We start from the raw sequence: 13,674 nt of genomic DNA on the forward strand, positions 1-13,674 counted from the left end.
ATACCCATCATTAAGTTTTATTGGATGACTGCAGGAAAATATGGATGTTGTGAGTGTGGACAGAGCAGAAACTTGGAGAGTACTATCACCGAGGGCTTGAAATAATAGGAAAATAGTGCAACTAAATCTTTGTAACACAAAGAATCTACAATGAAGTCATGCAGCAAATTGTTAAGTAAATTAGTTCTTTACTATTATATCGAATCTGATACATTACAGATTGATAAAAGAGTGGTTGTACAAGTAAAGACAACATAATGGGGACCAGATAGTACATTTCCTGATCATAGGTATTTTGCTAATTCTGTGGCGTATTTGTTATCATTTTCAGGGTATAAATTTATAAATGGCTGTATAAACATTTTGCTTTCAACTAAACGGGATTTGGCAGGGTCAACAGAATACTGGCTAGCATAATAGCTGGAACCTATAGGTAATTAAGTGAGTCTTAGTGATTTCCCTGCTAGTCACTGAAGCATGAAAACAGGCACACAGCGGTAATAAGCAGAAGGCAGGGAAATCTGGATTTGCACAGGTTTCTGATCTCCGTTGCTTTACACGGCAGCACAGCATATGACACCTTTGGAATATGAAGGCGGGCACATAGATTTTCACGTGTCCGAATACACTGAAATACCTGACCTATAGGAGCATATGTTTAACTGAAAAATCCATGCAGCTGATTTCTAAAATTACCTAGATGGCGGAGATGAAAATGGAACCATTATTATTTTCAGAAGTGGCACATCATCTGGGCATTTCAACACAATTTTGTGTTGATATAAGGTCAGAATTGTATTTTGGGTGGGGATTTTTTTGTTTTGGCTTGGTTGGTTTATTTTAAAACTTATTTTATGCCTGCTTAGAATAGAAACCTGTTGGCAAAGAGTACTAGATAGCTTGTGTGCCTTCAGTGAATCTACTCTTCACTGTCAGTTGGGGAAGCAAAGTTACTATTCCCCTGCTGTCCTAGGCAATTGTGTTAGGTTTTTTATAGTCATCACACTGTTGAACAGGTGTTAAGTTTTACTCCAGTGGTGTCTTCATTTTTAGAAACAGATAGCATGCATAACTGTTTAAATCAGCTGTTAGGAACTACATGAAACAAATGTAATTACACTCAACTTGAGTCTTTGGATTTACTTCTTACTGCTCTTTTCTTATTTTTTTTTAATTTTACAAAGACTGTCTTCAGCTGAGAAGACACACCTATTCTTAAAAAAAAAACAGGAAGAAGGCAGAAGGAGGTTTTGGGTTTTTCCTCGGCATGTCAAGCCTAGTCAAAAAGTCCAAAATAGAATCTTGCATTGTAAAAGCAGCTTTTTTGGTGTTGGGCAAAAATGATGTATCTTCAGCTTTGTAGAAGCTCACCCACGCTGCTTGGAACAATAGGTTAATAACCTCGACATGGAGTTTGTTGTTCTTCTTAGTTGGGGCATATTAATCATCACTGCCATTACCTTATATTGGTAAAGCTCTCCGCAAGACAGTGCATGGGAGCCCGCAGATGCCATCACCTTCAGCTTTCAGAACAAGACACATCAGGTGGTGGTAGCTATCATGTGTCTTTTTGCAGCTCAGGAGGACGGCCTTGCAGATTAAGTTCCCCAACAGGTCATTAAAAACAAAGTGATCTGCCTTCTAAAAGCTGGATGTATTCATTAAAGTGATGCGTTCGGTCATTTCTTATTTTTCAGCCTTCTTCTTTCCCAGACTTCCAGCACTGTCTGAAGTTCCCTGGTACATTCTTAAATATACTGACTTCTCCTTTTTATAAATTTAATTCAAGAGTCAATCTCTTAGAAATTATCTGTATTTTTTTCAGTTTTGTGAGAGAGGTGGTTTGAAGTCTTTCTCCTAAAATGTGAGATTATATTTCTAAACTATGTGCTTCTACTAGGCTGTGCAGGTCATTTTTGAATCATAGGTGGTATGCTTTGAAATTGTTGTTAATGGATAGCATTAAAATTGTTCTACCTAAAGTTGCGTAATGACAGCGGGATATTTTACCTCAGGGTGCAGCACAAAATATGTTCTGAAAATTGTTACCTCACTGCTGAACTTCAGAGCGTTGTTATGAAGTCCTACAGTGATATTTTGCTCCCGAGACAGAGCTGTCCTAAACATTATAGGTTTTGAGTAGTAATTGCAATAATGTTAATACACATTTCAGTGATTAAATATGTACTAATTAGCACAATGTGTTAGGGAATGGGTAGTAATAATTGGTTGTCCCCTGCATCATTCTCAGTCCCCACCAGTTCCCCGTTGCCCAGGACCTGATTCAGCAGGCGTTGCCTGACACTTCTGCAAGTGATTGCAAATGCTTTTGACAAATGTTAATTGGGAAAGCACTAGAAGGCTGGATGCATTGTAATCAAAAGAAAATTACAGCAGTTTCACAAGATGTCAGGCAAGCACTTCCAGAACAGATCCAAGGATTTCAGTAGGTTTCATAGTAGCTGGCTACGCCACAAATTCAGCACAATTACACAGACTGTATTCAAGCAGCCAAGAATGAGACTGAAGAGAATACAGCCTCCGAAGAAATTTCCCGTTTGTGAGCAAGAGAGGGATGAAAAGCACATCTTCGCATTTAGTCTTTAAAAACAGAACGTGATGTTCAAAAACTCCACTCAAAATTCGTATGAAAATAAAAAGATGAATTCGTATTTGAGACTCCTAATTTGTTATAACTGAAATATATTTGAAAAAGGATTGCGAAGTAATTGTTATCTGCCAAACTACTGAAAGTTAATCTTATTCAAAACACTAACTTAAAAACCATCTGCTGAAAGAAAGTGAGGCAGCTCTTATTTTGGTTTTTGTTTATGATTTAATTTAGAGAGGATGCATTGTCCAGTAAGTCAGAGTACAAGGGCCTAGCAGAAGAAGAAAAAAAGAAAGAAAAAAGCCACTTTATCCACTGAAGTTAATCCTAAAATTAGCTTCATTTATTTCTGTATCAGTTAGGATTTTAAAAATACTTGATATGAGGTTATTTATTCCCAGCACAAGGATCTGTGCTTTTATGCGCCTATAAAGCACTGTGGACACACAGCGAAGATTTGGAAATAATTGAGGGTAACTGTTTCAGTTACTTTGCTCGCTTGCATCGTTTCAGCCGTTGCTCAACATACATTTGAAGGTGACGAACAGGAATTCTGGTCTGTTATCTCCGCTAGCATTAACTAGTACTGTCTCTCCAAAGCCTCAAACGGTGGCGTGGGTTGGGCTGTACCGCAGCGGTTCCAGCGCTGCGTTCCCAGCCGGGTCGGTGGAGGGAGCAGCTGCAAGTCCCAGGCAGAAGTCATTTGGCCTAAGCCGATCCTAGTGTTTCAGAAAAGATTAAACTGGGCACTTGCCACTGGCTTGAACGAGTTGTGTCTTCATACCTGCTTTATCCAAAAAGGTTGTTAAGGCCTGAAATGTTTAAACACGAGAACACCACGTACATGCTAGGCGCTGCTTCTGTTCGGAGCTAATCGGGCATGCTGCAGCTCTCTCAAGCAGAATGACTGCCGAGTAGGAAGATGTTATCGTAATTATTTTCCTGGAAGGTGTGTAGTGGGTGACTTGAAGTTTTGGGGTCTGTTTTTTTAAAATGGTCTCGTTAGTTACAGCCCACTGACTTTGTTGTTAAAACTGGACTGCGTTGTTTATGGCACGCTGATTCGAATGATTCTCTCTGTGGAGTTATTCCTTCTGCAAAAGTGATTAAGTAATCTTTAATTGCTTTGAGCGTGTTTGTTATGTACTGATAACTCACTAGTACTGCCTTTCAGCCTTTAGAAATGTAGCTATCAATTTTTGTTACGGAAGAGATTATTTGGAGAATGTGCTGAAACATCATACTGGTATGAGCTGGGAGTAAAAAAAAAATAAATCAAAGTTATATCGTAAGCACCCAGAATAGCAATAAGAAAAGAGTAATTTTAAGATAAAAGAAAGGAGACACCAGAGAGTCCTTTAAAACCACATAAATAACATTTAAAGAAGGGGGTTTTTTTATATTTCTGAAATCATTTACTTTATTATTACTCTAATTTTCTCTGTGCAGTGCCTACCACAGCAGTGACAATAACTTCTTCAGCAGAGCTATACAAAACCACAGTGTCAACCACTAGCACTACATCACAGAAAGGTCCTATAAGCACAACATTAGCTGGAGGAACAAAGGAAGGAAGCAGAGGACCCAAGCCACCGCCACCCATTTCCACAACCAAAATTCCTCCCGTGACAAGTTTTTTCCCTTTGCCAGAGAGATTCTGTGAACCGACTGAGGCCAGGGGGATTAGCTGGCCTCAGACACAAAGAGGAATGATGGTTGAACGCCCTTGCCCCAAAGGAACACGAGGTATTGCCTTTGAAAATATATCTTGATTTCAAGCAGACGTTTCAAAAGCAATGTGCCACTCTCTCATGGTGATTTTTTTTTTTTAATCTCCAGCTGTCTGTCACACAATTTTTTGTTACTTGGAGAATGCAGTATCTACAGGCAATGGTCAAGTTTTAATCTGCAAACGGCATTCGAGCATAGCCACAGAATTACATTGCGCATGCGCTGTTGGGAATCCAGGTCAAATTTTAGGGCTTTGCTTGAGGACTGTTGTGAAATATGCTTACAGCTGCCTTTCTCATTATGAGCTCCCCTCTGGATGAGCTCCAGGAAAAATCAAGGGCTTTTTGTTTGTTTGCAGAAAACGTCTGGTACTTTTCACTGACTTTTTTATTGCTCTTTGTAATCTACATTATTTCCTTACGTTTTTGTCAATTATTGTCAACTATCGGCATTAGCGGCATTCAGAATTTAACATTGCTTAGGAGCACAATGTAGCCGATATCCTGAATGCATGCAGAAAAATGGTTTCCATTTCACTGTAGTTTTCTACATCTGTTATAGGAACTGCCTCGTATCTCTGCGTGGTCTTAACGGGAACGTGGAACCCCAAAGGCCCTGATCTTAGCAACTGCACTTCACACTGGGTAAATCAGCTGGCTCAGAAGGTTGGTGGAAACCTTTTAATCTGGGGTACACCAGTGATTAAGGATTTTAACTCTGAGCATTAATAATTCAGGTTTTTGAAGCTGTCTTTATTACTCTGTGTTCATTTAAAGTAGAAGGAGTTATGTGTACTTTGTGTGCAAAGCATTGGCCAACAGTTAGGTTCACATGTGTGTTTTGGTACGCTCTGCCTCTAAGTTCTTGTATTGAATCTGGGGTTATGTGTTTTCATCGCTACTTAAAACTAAGTAGCTTTGCTGGTGTTCAAAAAACAAAAGCTATATTTGCTTAATAAATCAAATATTATAAATCTTGCAGCAAAAACTGTGGTATACAGCAAGGTTTTTGGTTCAGGAAAAATTATACTGTAATAAATAGATTTTTGTCTGAGTGTATTAATAACAGTATGATTAGAGCGCAGCACCACTTTCTGTGTTTTCCCTCCCTACTGAGATTTACTAAGTTTATGAAAACTGGATAATTTGTTGTCAGTACCGGGCTACTTGACTTTCAAATGCCTCAAGCACTAGTATGAACAAATAGATTTCTTGCTGTCTGATAATGGCAGTAGAATAAAAGTGAGGATGAATAGAAGATCTAGCCCAAAAGTCCCAGTCTGATTTCTGGTTTTGATGGCTGTTAAGAACTGCTTTTGTGTGTCGCAGATCTAAGAACCTTTAATCTTCTGAGATAACGAGAACGTTATTGGTCTCAATTAGTTGCAGATTTCAATGTATGTGCAAATAGTTATTTCACCACAACAAAGGTACACGGGGAGTTGGAATTAGGAGCCGCAAGCAGAACAAGGGACCCTGCTGAGATAATGTAAATTGTCATTTCAGATCAGAAGTGGAGAAAATGCTGCTAGTCTGGCCAATGAACTGGCTAAACACACCAAAGGACCAGTCTTCGCTGGCGATGTTAGTTCATCAGTGAGGCTGATGGAGCAGCTCGTGGACATTTTGGATGCTCAGCTGCAGGAACTGCGGCCCAGTGAAAAAGACTCTGCTGGAAGGAGTTATAACAAGGTACGCACCTCCTGTCACCTCCTCCTGCTGGGATAACCTTTGCCCTTGTTTTTTTTTATTTTTTTCCTTTCAGAAATATTAATCTATACTTTGTTCCCGTGTGCTTATAGTTCTGGAATAAACATGTAAGAGAAAACAGCAGTAAATACACAGTGGAAGGTTGCAATTACCTTCTTTAGGGAATAAGATATAATTCACAATAGTTGACTGGTCCTAAAATACATAGCTGTGTCCCTTATTAAAATCTGGAATGCATTATAACTAGTGTGAGGGAAATGGGCATTAGCTCACAGAAATTCTGTAACAAATCAGCGTGTTTATGCAGTGATCCTTTTAACCCTGAACATGTAATAAAATCAGTGGGATTCTCCGTAGGTGCAGGGTTTTATTTTAATCTGACTTCCTGCAGAATAATAGCACTTTCTTAGCCTTTTAAAGATGCCAACATCACTTATAATTGATCTTTATAAAAATGCCTTAATACGCATATCTAAATAACATGAATAAGTGTTTTCTGTGGGATGTTATTCAGAGAAACATTTCAGAGAAAGCATATGTCTTTGTGGTTTAAATACAAATCACAAGTGTTACTACCAGTTCTCTTTTGCTCAGAGGAAATGCTGTATTTCTCAGCCTCTTCCTTGCGTCAGCTTAGTAAACAAGCTACAAATTAAACATTTTTTCAGCCTCCTTTAGAGAGAGCGCTCCATGCACTCCTCTGTTATTTTGGCACTAGTTTTATTTACAATCCCTCACGGCTCTTAAAAGAGTTTTCCCAGAGACAGATCGAGTGCCCACACAGGGATTTTCTCCTTTGACCTTTTCACACAAATCCCACCATTTGGGCAAAGATATCTGGGCACCTGCATAAAGGTTGGGGAAAAACATTTCCTGTGTGATGGTTTTTTATAGTCATCGCTGGACAGAAATCAGATAAACGTCCAGGCTGTAGTTCAAATTTGGGATTTGAAACACCAGGCTAATTTTTTTATATTTCTGAAGCTTTCCAGAATGTGTCTAACTTCTGATTTTCTTTTTTCTTACTAAAAAGCTCCAAAAACGAGAGAAGACATGCAGGGCTTACCTTAAGGTATCTCTCCTGTGCTGTCACCCTGCTTTCTCCCTGCTTCAGCAACCTGCCACGCTTTATCATCTTGCTGCATGATCCTATGTATTTCAGTCTTTGATAAATGTGTATTGTGCCCCATATCAACTGTACAAATGTTGGCTTTGCACAGGTATAACACTCAGAAAAAAAAATTAAACATCAAAGTTTATACCTCTTTTACCTCAACTTGTTCAAAACTAAAAGAGCAGAAATGGTTATTATCTGAATTGGAAGTAACATCTCTCTCAGCTTTGGGTAGAGGAAAAAGCTGGCAACTTAACAGAAATTACTTCAGCTTGGTAGTATTTTATATCAAAGACTGTTTAGAGTTGATTTGCTTGCATGAAAAATATACATTATATAGCCTGCTTTGTTCTTTGTGTATTATTATACTTAGTAAAATCACTCTTTCTTACAGTTTTAAGAGTTGTTACAAAAGCCAGATTCAGTGACTTCAGGATAAAATGTAAAGACAAACATTTCTCTAACTTTACTAGTAAAATGTGTGCCACATGTCCCATTAACCAGGCTATATGGAAGGCATGTAACACATTGCTACCTGATTTTCAGTTTCTTTCATCTGCTGTAGTATGGTTGTCTGTAGTGGCCAGCTCCTGCTCTGCAATACAATGCCAGTAATGCCACCTTGCACCTCTGAAGAAGAGAAAAAAGTCCTAGAACAGATTGTGTCTGGCTCTGAAAAATTTTATTGCACATTTTTTCAAAGTTTCTTTTAAAATACTGGTTTTTGCTTGTACTCTCTGAGATAAAATGTAAGAACAACTTTTAAAAAGAACTTTGAAATACTTTGCAACATAATAAAATAATTCAGACTCTTACTGAAGAGACATTTCTCTGTACAGGGTGCTTCTGTCTTTTATCTCACAGCCCGGGAAGTGGATCTGAGATGTCCAGTTATGCAGAAATTTGACAAAAAGAGACAAAGATCTGGAGAGAAATCCACTTCTCAAATAACAATAATTGTAATAGTTTTTTATTAGAAAATACTTTTTAATGGTAGAGGGAAATCCAGCAGATGCGGTTTGAGTAGACTGAGTTTTCATACCTCATTGTCAGTAGTTAACATGAATATGAGAAGAGCAGTAATGGGGTTGCTCCAAGAGCTGCGTCACAGGGGCCGCGTGGTCTTCCCACCGCCCACTCGCCTCTGTCTGAGAGGAGAAAACGCCTCAGAAATATTACTGGGCAGGTGATCATTTTCCACAGGAAAAATGCAGAGCTAGATTATCCCATAATAAATAAAAAGTGTTTCGTATTAATGAATGCATACCGTCAGCGCTGTATGGAGTTACACAAGAAACCATAGGACAACCTTAATTCCCAACCAGGGTCATTTTCTGTAGGTCTCAAATGGGCTTCTCTGCTTAGATAAGACTAATAAACCTCTTGAAATTACAAATCAAAAGCTGACTTACACTATGCAAATGAAGCAAGTTCCCACTTTGTGACAGAGGATTCATTTGTATCTCAGATTAGAGGCTCCAATCTGTATTTCTTGGTGACTAATGAATCTGGCCTCTGCAGACCAATTTCTGTTCCACTCTAGTTAATGGCTGCAGCAGTATCAGTGCGAGCATTTTGACTATTCTGTCTCCCATTAGAGAAAGAAAAAAGGCTTTAATGCCACTTCGAAGTATCTTCCACCTGCCAGGAAGGTCATGGTGGCTCACAATGCAGACAGAAAGAGGATATTAAAATGGATTAGGCTAATTAATCTTGCTCTGACAATAGCCTTGACCAACTTTTCCTATTCGTTTATTTGCACAATATAGTATTCCAGACTGACATCTTTCTGTTTGTACAATGTGTTCTGTTTCCATTCCCAGTGCTTTTAAATTGATCAAACAAATTATATATGCTTAATGACACATTATGACTAGGTAAATGGGACAGAGTGAACAGGGTGTTTCAGCAATGCATGGCGTCCTCAATGCACAGCTACATTATGCATTAATGTAAGAGCCTGCCTTCAATTGATTAACTGATTACTCTGATTGATTGGATTATTTTGTAAAAATAATGTAATCATGTCACTGAATTCTTCTTCTTCCTTATTTACTGTTACTTTATATGCAGCTTAATGAACCTTAAAACATGATGATAGAGTTGTTACAAGAAAGAGTTTTTAAAATGGCAGCTTTTTTCAGTTTTACAGTTTTGCCTTCGCTGATAACAGGGACAGTCAGTGGACATCTTGTTTGCTCTATTGATTTCCTTTTTTAACTGACCTTTGTGCAGGAACGGGAGTTAGTAATCTTTTTAAGTATCTATGAACAGGTACAGGAACAGGAGGGGGAGTGAGAGTGGCCCAGGCTAATTTATATCCACTGAGTCAGCTTCATTTCATGCCTCCTGTAATAAAGAAGGCAGTTTGTCATAGACAAGTAGTTTATAGTGCTATGGCTGCATGAGTTGGGCTAAGTTTCCAGAAGAGTATTACTGTCTTTTTAGCCTAAGCTGCAGAATGCCAGTTTTGGCATTGGTATTTCAAAATAGAAGTTACACATTTTGACATTAACTTTAAGGTGAAAGCTTCAGGCAAAACTTCTGGCAGTTGTTTTTACATTTTATAACACATTAATGAGACCGTCTTTATATCTGACATGAGACGAGTCAAGTCTGCATGTTTACCACATAGAGACCACACAATGCTAGTGGCTAACTGCACTTCTATTAATGCTAACCCAGAGAGAAGACGGAAAATGTTTTTATGTTGAAAATAGTTTTCTAGTGCCATTAAATCACAGTAAATCATTCTGACAGATAAGTATTATAATTGTCACCAGATAACACTGGAAATTTTCCCAAGCTGCCTAGGGCAATCAGACCTAATGACAGTTTTCTAATGAATACAGGCAATTGTGGATACAGTGGACAACCTGCTCAGGCCTGAAGCTCTGGAGTCCTGGAAGGACATGAATTCTTCAGAACAAGCCCATGCAGCCACAATGCTACTTGATACGTTAGAAGAAGGGGCTTTTGTCTTGGCTGATAATCTCTTAGAACCAACTAGAGTCTCAATGCCCACAGAAAATATTGGTAAGTAAATTTCTTTTCAAGTGTAATTTAAAGTGCTGTGCATTGCTTTACGCAAAACAAGGAGAAAATATTCCAGATAGTGACATACTCTTTGAAAGCTGAGCTGTGCAACATTTGGTGGAAAGGTAAATGCTCCTGAGCAGGGGAGAAACACTTTTCTTGTTTAGTTCTTCAAAATTAGCATTCTTCTTTAGTGTCATTAATGCAGTGTAAAATGGAAAGTAGTTGATGTTGCAAAGTCGATTTACCACTGAAAAATCATTAGCAGAACGTATGGATATGAAGAGTGCTTAAATAGCAGAGTATGGATTTTTTGAGGTAACTGCTTTCTGTAGAGCTGCAGAAATGCTTTCCTGTTATATATAAACTGTTCCTAATGAATTTAAATTACTTTTTTGCAACGTACTCTGCCAGTTATATATTTTAGGCACCCAGAACGTAGGCCAAATGTTTATATTAAACATGACTACCTCCAGGTAAAAATGTGTTCAGTGAACTACATCTCCCATAATGCAGAATAGCTATGCTCCAGAGACTGCAGAATAGCTGAAGATAGTTGGAGCATAATTTGGAATTTAAGTGGTGACAGAGAAATGAAGGGGCTTGGTATTAGAGATGTGCAAATATTGGTAGGCAGAATGTGTTAAAGCAAAAATCATTGCTATGCATAAAATTATAATTCGTCTTCTTACAGAGATTAATGTAGTCTTAGTGAGGTACAAGGAAGCTTAAAGTCTGCTAATTTGAGGGGTACCGAGATGGAGACTTGGAATAGACTGCAAAAATGAGACTTTTCACATTTCAGTGTCTCCGTATTTGTAACTGTAGAAGATGATTCTGCCTAGTTTTTAATTTGAGTAGAAAGATACTGGGAAAAGATGGGGAAAGGTGTTACCCTCCATTATCAAAGTAACTGCACCAGTTGTTTCTGAAGGAATGTGGGTAGAATCACAGCAAACCTCTCTCAGAATGTAGACAAGCAGTAGACTGAACATGACTTCTTGTGATAAACCGTCTTCAAGTCATAGTAACACATGACTGATGCCATGCAAGACTGAATTCCCAGCGCACATACGTATGTGTGGCTTAGAGAAAGAGAAATCATCCCATAATTCCATACCTTTTGTTAGTTTATAGTTTAGACCTATAGTTAGCCTAGTTTAATATAATGCAGATACTTGTCAAAAAATTGACCACTCTGACCTATATGATTTTACATATCCAAGGGGAATCTAGCCTTCGATGGTAATCCCGTGAAAGCTTCCCAATATACAGTGTGTTATGAAATTAAAACTAAAGTAAGGCTGAGTGGCATCTAAGTTTTCAATTTAAAAGTTTTTTAGCAGAACCAATAAAATGGTTTCCTATAAACCTTTATACAGAATTAGATTTAGGAAAATAATTAGAAATTTTTTTTAGATATGAATACTGATTTAGCTAAATACATGGCATAAGTATACTTAAGCGTTCATTTGCTGACTGTTTTAAAAACTCTATATCTAAATACTTAAAGTTCTAAATTTGTTAGCAGAGGTTACTGCATAGACATTAGGAGCTTCAAAATTAACATTTCTCTGCAACATGTGTGTGTGGTATTTTTAAGTGGGTATTTTGGGGGCACAAATTAAAACAAGGTTTGATGTCATGTTATCAGTATTAAAGTGCTGTCATTTTAGTACTGTGCACTAGGTTTAGTTAAAGAAAATACCTCTGTGTGATTGAAACGTGCAGTACAGATCTGTCTTACAGTGGCAAGTGAGGACAGCAGTGTGAGAAAACTAAATAAAGACTGGGGGGAAATAATTGTCATCTGGCACATTGCAGTCTGGCCAAGAGACTTTCTCTGCATTCTCCTTTTTTACAACTTTTCTGTTTGGTTTTTTTTTTTCCTCTGGTCTGCTTAGTTTTGGATGTTGCAGTGCTCATTACTGAGGGCCAGGTGCAGGACTTAAAATTTCCTCAGGGCAGTAAAGGAGGCAACTCGATTCAGCTTTCTGCAAGCACCGTGAAACAGAACAGCAGGAATGGTGAGTCTTGGGCACAGAGCACTGAAACTCCATTAACTTTTATAAAACCTACATTACCTCCCCTAGTTAAAATATCAAAACGAACCACAACAAAACTGCTCTGTGGCTTTTTCTTGAAGATCATGGGTAGCAGGCGTTTTTCTTCAAATCCATAGCCTGAAAATGCCTCTCTGTTTACTGATGCTTTATTGTCAGTTCATTAGAATACAGGTTGCTGTCTTTCTGTAGACCTCTGTGGCATGATGATGGGGTTTTTTTTTTTCTTTTCTAGGATTAGCAAAACTGGTTTTCATCATTTACAAAAGTTTGGGGCGTTTTCTCAGCACTGAAAATGCAACCATAAAGCTAGGCAGCGACTTTGCTGGGCGGAATAGCACGATTGCAGTCAATTCCCACGTCATTGCAGCCTCTATCAACAAGGAGTCTAGCCGGGTGTACCTGACTGATCCTGTGCATTTTACACTGGAACACATTGATGTGAGTTATGCTAATGAATTAATGGGAAGGTCATAAAATCAGCAAGAGAGAAAAGCAATGCAGAAAAATAACCTTTTTTCCATTTGAATTTTAAATGTTGGACTAGGTCAGAGACACAAGCTTAGTTAAGTCTATGAACATAAAATTAAATGAGCGTGGTTCAGTGATTATTAGAACTTAAGTGTATTCTTAATGAAAGCTAATTCAGTAATCAACATGAAAATGTAAATGACTAATTTGTTTCTAACTGAAAATTAACTCTTACCTTAGTAGCAGGGTAGAAAAGAACTGTTAAGATTCTTGATGGTCTGATGTGGCAAGTTTTAATGGTACTTTTAATGGTACTTACCTTAATTTTCGACCAAGTTCTGGAAGCCTCTACAAATTGTTTAAATGCAGTTATTCTGTGAAGAATGAAGTATTGTGTCTTGTTTTGTTATACTTCAAATTTGTGTATATCTTCTTCACGGTAATTTATTTGATGTGTTTCTTTGCTTCTTAGTTTGGTTCTTTACGTTGTCATGTCTCACATGGGGAAAGTAAATAATCACTACCATGACAGAGAAGATATGGTTGGATTTTCTTCTCATTTTCCCTGTTTTTATAAATCTGTTTTGATTGTTTTTCATCAAAATAGATAGGCAATGAGCAATGAACTTTTTCCTGATGTCTGTTCACATGACTTTGGCCCGACCAAAGGTGAGAATCAAAGGAAAAAGATCATATTTTCAAATTCTCAATTACAGGAAAAATATCTTCAGAATAAATTCGTAGTCCTAATTTTGCAGAAAGCAAAAATGGCTACAATGTGCCATCAGTGCATAAAATCGTAAAATGGAAATTGTAATTGTTTAAAATTGGGTCTACAGTAATTGAGACTACACTTTAGAGTGTTTCGGACTATAAAGTCCCTTTTAAACTAGATGTCTTCCTTGTACAACATAGTCCACAATTTTGCTGATGAAAAAC

General features: G+C 37.9%; 1 protein-coding gene across 27 annotated transcripts in view; it reads left to right on the forward strand.

The window, feature by feature from the left end:
* Window positions 1-13,674, forward strand: part of ADGRL2 (adhesion G protein-coupled receptor L2) — a 393,866-nt gene that overhangs the window by 353,201 nt on the left and 26,991 nt on the right. For 20 of the 27 annotated variants that reach the window (XM_069789051.1, XM_069789052.1, XM_069789066.1 and 17 more), the window contains 7 exons: window positions 4,061-4,357; window positions 4,904-5,007; window positions 5,848-6,033; window positions 7,085-7,123; window positions 10,018-10,201; window positions 12,106-12,228; window positions 12,500-12,705. In XM_069789051.1, the coding sequence (XP_069645152.1) occupies window positions 4,061-4,357; window positions 4,904-5,007; window positions 5,848-6,033; window positions 7,085-7,123; window positions 10,018-10,201; window positions 12,106-12,228; window positions 12,500-12,705 (1,139 nt within the window). The remainder of the gene's footprint in view (window positions 1-4,060; window positions 4,358-4,903; window positions 5,008-5,847; window positions 6,034-7,084; window positions 7,124-10,017; window positions 10,202-12,105; window positions 12,229-12,499; window positions 12,706-13,674) is intronic. The other 7 variants (XM_069789075.1, XM_069789076.1, XM_069789055.1 and 4 more) reach the window with 1 other exon arrangement.

This window comes from Haliaeetus albicilla, chromosome 8 (genome assembly GCF_947461875.1).
Source record: "Haliaeetus albicilla chromosome 8, bHalAlb1.1, whole genome shotgun sequence".
Lineage (NCBI taxonomy): Eukaryota > Metazoa > Chordata > Aves > Accipitriformes > Accipitridae > Haliaeetus > Haliaeetus albicilla.